At 43.9% G+C, this 13,187-nt stretch overlaps 2 protein-coding genes across 7 annotated transcripts in view; both read right to left on the bottom strand.

The window, feature by feature from the left end:
- Positions 1–261: 261 nt before the first annotated feature.
- atp6ap2 (ATPase H+ transporting accessory protein 2) lies at positions 262–5,069 on the bottom strand. The gene is made up of 9 exons (XM_084545420.1): positions 4,812–5,069; positions 3,313–3,443; positions 3,091–3,219; positions 2,880–2,975; positions 2,650–2,787; positions 2,457–2,510; positions 2,220–2,369; positions 2,026–2,145; positions 262–1,367 (listed from the first exon to the last, which is right to left on the bottom strand). Exons 1-9 carry the CDS (start codon positions 4,942–4,944, stop codon positions 1,173–1,175), a joined length of 1,146 nt encoding a protein of 381 aa, XP_084401546.1. The 5' UTR covers positions 4,945–5,069; the 3' UTR covers positions 262–1,172.
- A 4,331-nt stretch (positions 5,070–9,400) lies between these two features.
- Positions 9,401–13,187, bottom strand: part of bcor (BCL6 corepressor) — a 37,809-nt gene continuing 34,022 nt past the window's right edge. For all 6 annotated transcript variants that reach the window (XM_084545116.1, XM_084545117.1, XM_084545118.1 and 3 more), the window contains 4 exons: positions 13,007–13,152; positions 11,012–11,089; positions 10,706–10,859; positions 9,401–10,613 (listed from right to left, as the gene is read on the bottom strand). In XM_084545116.1, coding sequence (XP_084401242.1) covers positions 10,283–10,613; positions 10,706–10,859; positions 11,012–11,089; positions 13,007–13,152 — 709 coding nt within the window. In that variant the 3' untranslated portion in view covers positions 9,401–10,282. The remainder of the gene's footprint in view (positions 10,614–10,705; positions 10,860–11,011; positions 11,090–13,006; positions 13,153–13,187) is intronic.

Genomic DNA, 13,187 nt, shown 5'->3' with positions numbered 1-13,187 from the left:
ATTGAGATGAGCCGCACATGCGCACAATCTGCAATGATGACTAAGAAGCAGGTGCCGGTGTTGAATCTATCCCCCGAATGAACCAAAATCATTAAATATATGAAGTTTTAACATAGCTGTTGTCTTGTGGAGGGATTTTATATATTATGATAAACACTGATCAGGCATAACATTATGACCACCTTTGTAATATTGTGTAGGTCTCCCTTGTGCCTCCAAAACAGTTGTGACTCTTCAGAGAACAGACCTGTCATTGCTATGGGGTGGGGGTGCCTGGTCTGGTCTAGGTGGGTGGTACGTGTCTAAGTAACATCCACGTTAATGCCAGGTCTGAAAGTTTCCCAGCAGAACGTTGGATTGTCACAAGTCGGTCAAAGTTATTTTGGTGTAGGACACCTAATCCTGCACTCAACAGCAGATATGCAACTCTCGGTTTCATTTGAACCACTGCCAATTAAAAAAAAAAAAAAAAAGGGCAAGATGACAAAGTGAACGCAGGTTAGGGTAATCCATGTAATAATTTATTGTTAGGCATTTAATGCAATTTACACAGCTTCATTTAACCTTATCCAATCCTAATAACCAACATTATGATCAAGTATTTATGTAATCTAATACACATTTGTCATTTGGAACAGAAGCACGGTGAAACCTACCCATACACATCTTTTCACAATAAGAGCACAGCAATTTCTCACACAGTTACATCTGTTTCATATTCAATATATACACATAGATTTCATTTAACTTAAAACAGTTTCACACGGAGAGACAAACACAATAACCTTACACGGAAACAAAACAAACTTCATTCTTTCATAACATTACAATATGTTTTTTTTATACAATAGAAAACACACTTGCAATCACCAGGGGAAACAAATGAGTTAGTGAGGAGTTGAAGTTGTAAGGAATGATGAGAGCTGTGGAGCTGAAGGGAGGAAGTCTGAATCTGTTCAGTGTGTAGTGGAGGATGATATTGATGCGAGACAAACATTAGAGCCACTACTGTAATGTCAATATATTTTGTCCGTTATCATGCCAGCTGTAAACAAAAAGGTGATTCAATAGGACGTTATTCCTCCCATCAGCTTTTTTTTCCCCCCATTAAACAATATCTCACACAAAAACACAAATAGAGGGCTGCAGGGGGACAGCAGGCGTGTTGATGGTTAGTCCATCCTGATCTTCTGATTGGTCATCCTGTAGATGATGCTGTCATATCCTGGGTCCATGTTCCACATGTTGTAAGAGATGACGATGACGGCGAGGGCCAGGACGATCATCAGCCACAGCACGATGTTGAAGATCACTGCATAGTCGAAGTTGTACTTATAGGCCAGGTTGTAAGGGCTGCCCGGGTTACTCTGGAAAACATTTAAAATAGTCAAAACCAACAAAGTCATACGGCTCAGCAGCACCACATCCAGAGTTTAATCAACTACTCTCTAACAGAAGACTGTGAATCCAGTGTGCTCAGAAGCGCCACCGCAGCAGAGTGGGCTTCTTTCCTCTCCTGACTGCACAGTGATCCGAACCCATGTTAGATTTAGTTGTTTGTGCTCAGAGAGACAGCTGAGCTCTGAGCAGCCAGCTGACCGGCCTGAAGGAGTCGTCTGTGCTGTTGAAGGCTGCCTAAAGATCGCATATCTGTCATGTTGTGACATTTAACCAAACGGACACCGTCCCAGAATCATATTACTCACACTATTCACTTATCATAAAGGTAAGAGAAAGCATAAAACAAAACAAGCACACAGTACAACAGCATTTCAAATATTCACTTATTTATCACATTGCCTTGAACAACTAAAACAGATGCAGTCTTGTTTTGCTCATATCATTCTAGAGAGGTTCTGATTCACCTTCTTCACCGTCTTCATACAGTTAAATTGTTTTGCGTAAAATCAATGTGTTTTTGACATTTAGTTGGACCTAAATTATATAAACCATATGGACAATATCCTTAGACGTAGCGATACAATAGCTCATTGAAACAGTGTTGAATCGGTTGTTCAGACTTACAATTGGTTGGGATTGCAAGATCGAACGGGACTTCCTGGTCAAAGGAGCTTCGAAGGTCTTCACTGTAACAACCTCCACCACGGCACTGTTGCCATAGAGACCATACACATCCTCTCCGAACTATAATGAAAAACATACACAAGGTTAAATTCTGGTTGAATAAATCGGGTCACCTTTTCAGAAATGCTCCTTACCTTCTGAAGCACAGAAGCAAGAATGGCGGTGGCGTCACGGTACTGAGGAGAGTCTTGGCCGTAAACCCGGCTCAGCTCCTCAAGGCCAGACAGCTCCAACGAGTACAAATCAGGGGAGTGGTCCTTCGCCAGATGTCTGTGTCTCTGCAGCTACAAGACGGAAGACATCCGAGTCAGACCTGACCGACTACACTCTTTAACTAAGAAAAAAATGCCCAGCTAAACTGGATGACTTACCAGAGCTGTGATATCATGCAGCACTTGGACCTCAGACAGGAAAAGCAAATCGGCCTAAGAAACAAAACAACACATGACTTTCCTTGTTAGCAAGACCTGGATAAATGTGGGTTAAGCAGGAATATCATACATTTTCTGTAGAAACACAACTAACAAAAGGCGGGTTTTAAATGATATACTGTTAGAAACTGACCTCTGCATTTCTGCTGAGGGAGTTGAGGGGCAGCGAAGCCAGAACAGAGCCATCCTGGGACAGACGGGCACGGATCTGCTGCAAGGTAACTGGTAGGTCCTCAAACACAGCATTGGCCTTGCCCAGCATATAAAGGCGCTGAGAGAAATACAACAGAATTTGAACAAGTTAGAAAAGAGGTGTCAGAGATGGTTAAGTATCCTCGTTCTGTGTCGATATATTTTTATTACCTCCTCACTAGGGGCCAGCTGGAGCACTACAGGGGTGTCCTCAGCAAACAAAGAGTGTACAGTCTCTGCAACACTATCCAGGGTGAAGGGTACCGGCTGAAGAAAAGAAAAGAACTCAATGACAAACTAAACCAACTGATTCAAACCACATTGCAGTCTTCCTCCTCTATTTAAAGGCATGAATGTGATGTACAGAAATGGTCTGACTCACGTTTTCCAAAGGGTAGGAGGACACGCTCTGAGTCAGGGCCAGGCTATCGACTCCTCTCACCACCACCAGGATGTTAGCCCGGGGTCGCTGGAACAGAGGACCAGCCTGGAGGCCTGGCCATGAGAGATCCTGTGCAAAGTAACACACATTGCAGACATTAAGCTGGCATAATAATGAGCTTAAGATACAATTAAAACTGCATTATTTTAAACAAGAAATCACCTCTTGAACAGAGAAGCCCATGGTTAAAGCCACCAGGTCGGGGATCTTCTCTCCAGACACTGGCCAGTCACCTTTCTGGAATGACACAAACTCTGGAGCCTGCAGCACAGTCAAGCTGTCTCCATGGACACCTGTCAGGAAAAATAAAAGGAAAATTATGGTACAAATACTTTCAAGAAGAAAACAAACATCACCTTAACCTTCTTTTTTGATGCTGTGATTCAAATCACCATCTATCTGCCACGTAGTGCCCTTCCTGTGACTTTGTCTTGATAAACCCAATTTCTCAATCTGATTTTATCCACTATGAAGCAATCAAATCACAGAAGAGGAACAGAAAAGTAGCGCGGTGTGACAGAAAGACCTTGTAGTGAAACAAAATAAATTTTAGTGTGTGTATTATCTTAGGAATAATCAATCACGGCCTTAGGATTACAATTAGAAGTGACTCCTTAAACTAGAAGTCATGTGGATTTTTATCACTCTAACGCAACAGTTGACTAACACAAATATGTTAATTGTGCTCTACAGCAAACAAAAGCAGCAGCTTTCTACACTCTCTTACCAGTTCCTTAGGTGCACTGTTGAAAACAAATATATTCTAACATATAATATCAGTCCTGCACTAAATCTTAGCTTCACTGAGGTTATGGTGTTCAGCATTTGTTAAAAATAGATCAGAGAGCTGTTGATTCAGCTGTGTTTTCATTTTGGAGGATGTGGTTTGTAGTACCATTTAACTGTTCCTGTGATTTTGACAACCCCAATTTAGTCTGTGGTCTAGGTTAAATAACAGAGACACAACATACATTTTAACAGCACCACAGACTACATGCTCCAAAGTAGCCATACAGTTGAATTAAAAACTTTCTAATACTGCTTCGCCATAAACGGAACAACAAAACTAATGTTCCTAATGTTTTGGCAAGTGACTGTTAAGCGAAGATGACCCTTTAACACCACAGCACCGCGGATGGAGGCAATAAACTCGTGACAGGGAGCTGATGATGAATGCTAAAGAGGAACTACCGGTGTCACATGACCGCACAGGCTTCTGGGCATTAGCAACAAGCTAAACAAGGAAGCACACACAAATCTTCATTTATCTTCAATGTTACATGACCTCGACGAATTTATTAAAACGACACATATCCTCTGCTATCTCTTAGTTTGCTAATGCGCTGAAGTCAAGATTACAACAAGCTAAGGTTATGAGCTTTAGCTGCTGAGCCTGTCGTTCGTGTCCAAACTCATCGATTATCCGATCACAGATTAGTTTACCCCATTCATAGCCACTGAAGAGCCCAAACACAAGAAAATAAGAAGCCAGCTGTACCGCAATGCTAGCGATGTTGCAGTCTTCGTTAGCGACCTGTCATTAGCAAAGCTAGCAAAGCTAGCAAATCTAGCGCATACACGACGCTAAAACGCTAAAACAGAGTTCAGGAAAAGCCAACCTAAATGTGAATAATGCTAATCTATCGTTGTACATTTCTTACCGGTTGTGACAAGGGAGCAGAGGACTAGCGCGACGGAAAAAATAGCCTCCATCCTTCGACAGTTCGTCAGCGACATCTTTCTCCTTGCTACAGCAGTTGTCAGCTGACCCGACGTCACGGTGTCGCAAAGCATGATGGGCCGGCTTGTGCTGCAGTGCAGGGCAGGGACCCTGGTGCTTTGCTAAAGGCTAGCATCGAGCTAAATGCTAACATCCAGCTAAATGCCTCATCTCTTTGGATAAAGTTTGTTGCCTCGTATGTTTTATTAAAGTAATAACACCAACAGAAACTTGATATATTAATCTGCAAATTATTCCTTATGTGAAAAAAACCCAAAACAGATTAGCTTATTTTGATTGAATCAACACGCCAAACAACTGTATATACCAAATTAGCATTACTTTGAGAAAATGTGGAGCTTTTGTTTTATTTTCTTGCAATTGTATTTTTTCTTTAACACAACTCTCATTCCTTACAAATTTAACTCCTCGCGTTTTTCCTGTAAGAACCCATTTTTTGGAGCAGAACTAGTGCATTTTGTCTAAAAGTTAATGTAACAACAAAAGTGAAAACACATAACAGCTTTATTTTCCATTCTTTTTAATGTTCCTTATTAGTCTTCCTTGTGTAAAAGTTTTTCTCACAGAGGTTTCTTTTTCCAGTTCTTGTATACCTGCAAACTAAAACAACAACCATGGACTGGAAAATCTGGCATTCAAGGTATCCTTTTTCTTTTCCTCTATAATTTATAAATTGAATTATGGTGACAATATTAGCTAAAGCCCAGAAATACATTTGCAACCTCATCTTTATTATTATCATAGAGGAAATGTGGTTTGGAAGCACACACGGCGCGCAGCAACAATCAAATATTCAAGCACATAAATGCAAGAAAAAAGACCATATATGTAAAAATATAAAAATAATTGCAGCAGCTCCAGTCAAATATAGAAATGCAACTTCCGCCATGTCCATTTAAAGAAAAAGATAATGCCAAAAATAAAGCACAGGTGAGACAGTCTCTATCACTTGAAAGAGATTCAGTCTTAAAAGAGAGCTTAAAGAGCTGAAGGCACTCTTCAGCTTGAAGGTACGACTTCAGATAAAGTGGGTGAGACTGTTTTTATTCTCCAGACTGAGATAACCAAATAAGTAATGTATAGCCTACGCAATAAACAGCTCTTTTATCAGAGCTGAATCTTTTATTCAGAAGGTCGAATTTTACTTTTGTTAGACTTGTGTAGATGTAGGACAATAATTCATGGATGTTAAACTATTTTAATTTTAATTTTTTTTTTTATTGTCTTCATGGCTTGTTCAGATATTCAACTGGAGCAGGTAAAACCAATCATTAATAAATTAATTTTGATTCATTCATTCATTCATCTTCTGTAACCACTTGTCCTGTAAAGGGTTGTAGGGGGTGCTGGAGCCTATCCCAGCTGTCATCGGGCGAGAGGCAGAGAACCATTCACACTCACATTCACACCTACAGCCAATTTAGAATCACCAATTAACTTAACGAGCATCTCTTTGGACAGTGGGAGGAAGCTGGAGTACCCCGAGCAAACCCACGCAGACACAGGGAGAACATGCAAACTGTACACAAAAAGGCCCCAGTCGGCCCATGGATTCGAATCTGGAACCTTCTTGCTGTGAGGCAACAGTGCCAACCATCACGCCACTGTGCCGCCCGAAACTCAACACATCACTTTCAGAAATGTATGCACTGGGGTTAATTTGGTTTAATTTGTTAATAGAAATAATAATCGATAGAATTATCAGCAATGAAAATGACCACTGGCTGCAGCCTGGTTTAATTACATCTACTTCTTTATGGATTTTCTGTGTACTGAGTGTGGTTTATTATTTGTTTGTTTAGGAAATGGCCCAATGTAAGGTTCCTCAGTGAACAATCTGCTCACTGATTTTAGTGTTGAATCACACCTGACGTAGTCTGAGGTCCAGCCACAATTTTACCTTATATTGTGTTTCATCATTATCTCCAGAAACCGAAAGGTTTTCTAGCGTCTAGAAATTTTCTGTTTCTTGTGAAGTAATTTATTGCAAATTATTGCAAAACTACAAGATCCAAACCAAAAATTGTATGGGAGAGAATGTTAAATTTAAATGAGTATTGAAATAAAAAATGGGGTGGCACAGTGGCGGTTAGCGCTGATGCCTCACAGCAAGAAGGTTCCGGGTTTGAGTCCATGGGTCGACTGGGGCCTTTCTGTGTAGAATTTGCATGTTCTCCCTGTGTCTGCGTGGGTTCTCTCTGGGTACTCCGGCTTCCTCCCACCGTCCAAAGACATGCTCATTTAGGTTAACTGGTGATTCTAAATTGGTTTTAGGTGTGCATGTGAGTGTGAATGGTTGTCTGTCTCTCTGTGTTAACCCTGCGATAGACTGGCGACGTGTCCAGGGTGTACCCTGCCTCTCGCCTGATGACAGCTGGGATAGGCTCCAGCAGACCCCGCGACCCTTCACAGGAACAAGCAGTTACAGAAGATGAATGAATGAATGAAATAAAAAATGACAAAAACCAAGAGAAGAAACACAGAATAACACTGGAGAAGACAACACCATAGGACGGTGTTGTGCACAAGTTCAAATCTTGAAGGGTGGCTCAGCTGAAGAGTGGCACCCTAAGTCAGCTCACTAGTTAGTAACAAAGAAACCCTAGTTGGTATTTATGTGGGATGGATCAGCACTAATATATCAGGATTAAACCTTCATTTTTTTACATTTTCATACGTTATACATCAGTTAAATCGTCAATTGTATTTGAGGAGCGTATTAATAATGCAGAAAATTCTGCTGCACAGGAGCAATTATTTTGCACCATTCCGCTGAATTTTACTGACAATTAGGAGGAATAAATCCCTCAGAGTAGAGCAGGTGCGACCGTGCACTGCAATTCTGTGTAATATCTACTAATATCTACGCTGCAATGAAACTTATACTCGTTTTTTTCCCCCTCTTCAATGGCGTCCATTTATAAACCATAATAGCTGGTTATTAGTCGCTTATGTTCGGAGGCGAGCCTTCAAATCTGCAATTACATCCTACAGTTCACTAAAGAGGGAAGTAAGTCAGAGTGGAGCTGTTCATACCGAGTGTGACCCTCCTACACCTTCTGCCTCAGGACATGACTTCAGTGTCTGGGATGAGAAACAAACTTCTTTGAGGCTCAACTTGTATTTTTCAGCATCATTAGTTGACTGACACCTGACACTGTTACCTGGATGTGTGAAATGGGCCATGTCAGACTCCATAAAGCTGTTGCTGCTGCCAAACAAAACAAGTACATTATTGGTAAACCCTGAGAGTTGCCTGAAGATGACCCCTGAGCCGGATGATAACGTAAGTCTGCTTTCTGCAGCATTTCTCTCCGCAGGTTTATTTACAGCCTTAATAGCTAGACTCCCTCCCCATCTAAAGCCCCGTCGTCAGCTTGTGGTTCAACTAAAAAGCCCTGAATTTTGACTTTTGGCAGCCAGAAATGGATCTCTTTGTACTCACTCTGCAGATACAGAGCAGCTGGGAATTTAGTCTGAACTCTACCTGCTTTCAGTCATCATTTTTCCGGCTCGTGCATTCCTCGCAGGCTGCTGTTTCTCTTCTCCAGCACCTCTGTAAATCCAGATCTTCGGTGCCTGATTGGACACGTTCATGAGAGAGAGAGGTTTGACGTGCACGCTCAGAGAATATTCGAGATGGGTTGCAGGAGTACAGGAAAGGCCTGTTAGCCCCCGCCAGCCACCTTTCGTCTGACAGTCGGCTTTTAGCGGTTGCAATTCTTCAAGCGTTAACGTATTTTACTCCTGTTCAAGCATGTCCTCACGTTAATGACTCGTGTCAGAGTAGTTTCGGGTACTTTGATTAAGCAGGATTGTACCGTGTAAACACAATAGCAAGTGAAAATGATAATATGTGAAGGATAATGTGATATTTTGTGCCTTTGTTCTTTCCATCTAAAAAATTATTTATGAATGTTTTTCTGTGAAGGTTTGGCACTGTTGTTTTTGGCAAATATTACTAAAAGAGGATTAAACGTTGGGAGCCGTTTAAGCAGTGTGGCTCCGTTTAAATGTTTTTTAATAATTTATGAACAACATCGTCACAGAAGAATGAATGAAAGATTCATCAGGCCTTATAGGAGCAGTTCAGCGATTTGGAATATGACTACAAGAATATATAACAATCACCGTCTTTAAATCACTTGTTATTTTGGCTGATATTGTAATTAAGTGGTGCACTTTCCCAAATAAACACCCACACAAAGTTCAGCACTTATCTCCATTAACACAGTTTGTTCCATTTGCAGATTTGTGCACTAGGGGGCGTTGCAGGCCACCAGGTTTTATACACACAGCAGCTGCAGCATAGGAGTTGGCAGAGGTTGTTCTCTCGTGGGTGCAGCACGACACCTACAGTACTGACGTTTTCCAAAAGATGGCAATGCAGGACCGTGTTGGGCGTTCACACCTCGGTCACTTAAAGGTTTAATTAGGCACGAAGATTGAATTTGACAGAGCACCCATTAAAATCCTCAGAATTCAAACGAATTTATTGGAGACACAATGAGGAGCGGCACACGGGGCTCATCTTGCAGTTTGTATATTTATTTTAAAGCAACTTCTTTTGTAAAATATAAATACAAATTATGAGATATTTTAATTACAAAGTTAAAACAAGAAAAAAAAAAAATGAACACACCAAAAATTACTTTACTGCAGTAGCCTCCCCGTTATATACAAGCTCTGTGCCGAAGGGTGAATATCAACATTATCTTAAAACTTTATTATACAAACGATTCTGTAGTTTTGCATGTTAAATTACAGACTAAACAGGAAGCAAAGTTTGAACATAAAAAAATACAACAAAATAGCCCCTGAGGCTCAAGCGAGCACTAAAGTCTGAGGAGAGGAGGATGAAGAGAAGAGAAAAAAAAAAAAAAAAAACAGGACATCATGTGCTTCCTATAAACACAAATACCACATTCAATAGCACAGCGTCAGTACTATTCTGTACAGCTACACACATGCACGATGTGCTGCGCGCTCACACACTCCGTCCAGTCGCTGACAACACGACTGTTGCCGTACAAAATCTTTCAGAGAGGAGTCGTGAGCAACATCCGGAAAACAAAACAATCTCATGATATTATATATATATTTATATATATATATATTTATTTATACATATATTAATTTATAAAAATAAGACCATTATTAAGTCTATTGAGTCACAAATGTATTGATCCTCAGTTAACGGAGGGAAACGTTTCAGCAGCCCAGTCAGCCAGTAGGTCAGTCTATCTGTACAGTGCACCAGTGCTGGTCCAGAGTTGGGCCGAAGCGCAGGAACTAAGGGTCGGGCTAAGGCATGTCATCATAACCCCATGTCGGTTCTAAAGCAAACTGCAGTCGGTAAAGATCAAGGTCAGGGTTCGGCGGGTCAAGGGGTCAGGATGAGCCCAACTTGCCAATAGCCTTGATTTTGTCCTTCAGTTTGTCTGCCGGGTGTTCCCAGCGGTCGTCCAGACACTCCAGTGTGGAGCCCAGCATTGCGGCCAGCTCGGCGCTGTCTTCCACCAGGTCAAGCAGCTCCTTGCTGTCAGGGTGGAAGCTCTCCAGCTCCTCTGGGCAAGAGAAGAGCTGCGACAGAGACGCCTGCCGGTAAAACTCCGCCTCGGCCACCGTCACCACCTCCATGTGGGGGAAAGCCTGTCGGAAACCGCGAGCAGACATCCGCAGCCGGCGGAGCACGTCGGACAGTAGCAGCCAGTTTCTCGGCCTGAAGGGGAAAACAGAGTAATGTTTAGGAATGAGCATCAAGAGAGGTGGAAATGTAAAAAGGCTGCGTCTGCTCTTTAGATCAAAGCTCACCCCTGGGAGAGGGACACCTGGATGTTGTAGCAAGGCAGCAGAGGTCGGTCGGAGAACTCAAACTCAAACACCTCCCTTTTATCATCCTCTTCCTCATCCTCTGGGCCTGGGGGGTCTGCCAGGATGTCGTAGACGCCGCCCTCTTCGCTAGACTCTGAGACATCAAAGAACGCACATGGATCATTTTTAAAGATCGCCATAAAGCCGCCTTGCCTAAACGAGGGGCTGCACGGACATCGATGGTGTTTAAAAATAAAGACTTTGTAAGCACTAAGGGACACACACAGAGAGCTGATCAGTACTCACCACACACAGAGCTGCCATAGAATTCCCAATAAAGCCCTGGGTCGTCATCTGAGCGGCCCTGAAGGTCAGCAAAATAATCTATGGAGGGAAGAGAGGAGCGAAGCCTGTTATTCAAGAGCCGGAGCCCTGGGGACAAGCAACGAGGCAAATACAATTGCCCTTGGAGACTACAGCAGAAAAATGGATAAAGAGCACAGTAAAACAGAGGAGAAGGAGGAGGGGGGGAGTGTCAAGAGAGAAAAGAGAAACAAACAGAGCAAATGTTTAAGGGGAGGAGGGGGGGGGGGGGGGGGGGGGGGGGGGGGGCGCGATGGTCAGGGGCCAGCGGCTGTACCACGGGGGAGGAGAGTGACTGTCTCCGCTGGGTCAGAGCTGGCTCAGTTCAGAGCAGGGCTGCAGACGGCTGCCAGGAATCAAACAAGAACCACACACAGTGGCTGAGTGCGCACACACATATACAGAGAGAGCGAGAGAGCGAGCGAGCGAGCGAGAGAGAGAGAGAGCGAGCTGGAAACAAACAAGCAGAGGGAGCTGGATAAGCGCACACAGCGAGAGCAAAGTGTGTATTCAGCACGCGCACACACATTTGCAGAGTGAGAGCTGGGCTTTGTGCCAGCGCTGAGGCGTGGGGCGTCTGGCGTGTGTTTGGAGGGATTAACGGCCTCCAGATGAGTGGGACCAGGTGGAGGGAGGGCAGCAATCGCTCGCGCTCACTCATTTTCTCCGGTGCTCGATCTCGCCATCGATCCGTCCGTCCACGCTCTTTTCAAAATTCAGCACCACCTTTTCCAGCCGTCTACGCATCAACCTCCTTTTGCCACCTGTTCAATTTCACCCTCCTCCTCCTCCTCGTTCGGAGATCGCGTCTCCTCGTGTCTGTCTCCTTGTTAGCCTCGGGTGTCTCCCGGGCACCAGGTTTGAACTAGTTCTGGTAATATTAAGCAGCTGGCTACAGAGGAAGCGTGTGCCTGCGTATGCTTTCATTTCCTTCTCCTGTACACAGACTTGTGTTGACTCAACTCACCAACAAACATTCAGGCGAGCCCTCACAGCACACAGACCACGTCAGACTGTAGCGTGGCAGCCTTGTGAAAAGACAGGCGCTCACATGCACGCATACAAAAGCAGAGTCTCTAGCCAGAGCGAAGCCCATTTCCGCACGTACGCTGAGCAAACACAGTTGCCGTTGCTAAGTAACCAGATAGAGGAGCTCAGAGGCAGCAGCACGCACCCCAGCGGGCTGAGGCTCCCTGTCTAACAGGTGGTCAAGGGAGGGGGGAGAGGAGTGGGACGGCTGGGGGTGGGGGTGTGGGGGTGTGGGGGTGGGTGGGAGGGAGGGGGGGCAAGGCGCCGGAGGGGAGATGGGATGACAGAGACGGACATGCCTCGCTGTTGTTGGGAGGCGCGGGATGAGGATTTACAGAGGGGGACTCACGCCGACAGGTTGCACAGAGGTCAGAGCGTTGAAAGAACAGCAAACAGTGAATGAGCCAAGATGGGGGCTGGGTCAGCGACCAATCTTTTCAACAGTTTACCCTCGCCCCACCTTGACGTGTACTCGCTGGTGTGAATGCGTGTGTGCGTGTGCGGCGTCTAAAAATCCGTTCATCTCCACAGCGCTTACCTCCTTTTTAGCATATGTGATTTTATAGGTTGTGGTTTAAGGCACATTGATATTCAAATTTAACGGCTGCACGAAAAGCGAAACTCTGTACCGCTGCACTGCAACAACGCACTTAAATGCAAGAGGAGTGTGAATTGTAGGCAATAAAAAAAAATCATTTTAATAAAGAGAAAAAAACATTAACGCAGGTGGTTTTATAATTTACTTATTTTAAACCTGTGTGTTTGTGAGCCATTTTTCACCCTCCCCCCCAAAAAAAGACTTTCCTGCATGTGCAGCTGCGTTTTTCCAGGGGACATTAATAACTAAACCCCAACAGCTTCGTTTCTGTGTCTGTGTGTAATTTCTCATGCACGGGAAGTCACATTTACCGGTGAGGAAGCGCTCCATGCCGTCGCTGTGGGTCATCTTGAGGAGGCCGCGGCCGGAATACGTGGCCAGGGTGGGGTCGGCGCCGTAAGACAGCAGGACTCGCACCACGTCCAGGTGGTCGTTCTCCACGGCGTCATGGATCGGTCTAGGCACAGAGAGCCACGTTTACTTTACGGATTA

Source organism: Chelon labrosus (genome assembly GCF_963514085.1).
Source record: "Chelon labrosus genome assembly, chromosome: 5".
Lineage (NCBI taxonomy): Eukaryota > Metazoa > Chordata > Actinopteri > Mugiliformes > Mugilidae > Chelon > Chelon labrosus.
This window is presented reverse-complemented; position numbering and strand designations above follow the sequence as displayed.

What these genes read in the sequence shown, in the direction of transcription:
- atp6ap2 (XM_084545420.1), bottom strand. Translation starts at nt 4,944, where the DNA reads ATGCTTTGCGACACCGTGACGTCGGGTCAGCTGACAACTGCTGTAGCA. An exon ending in TGGGCTTCTCTGTTCAAGAG is followed by an intron (nt 3,220 to 3,312) that starts GTGATTTCTTGT and finishes TACTTTGCACAG; the next exon opens with GATCTCTCATGGCCAGGCCT. An exon ending in TCTTGCAATCCCAACCAATT is followed by an intron (nt 1,368 to 2,025) that starts GTAAGTCTGAAC and finishes AATGTTTTCCAG; the next exon opens with AGTAACCCGGGCAGCCCTTA.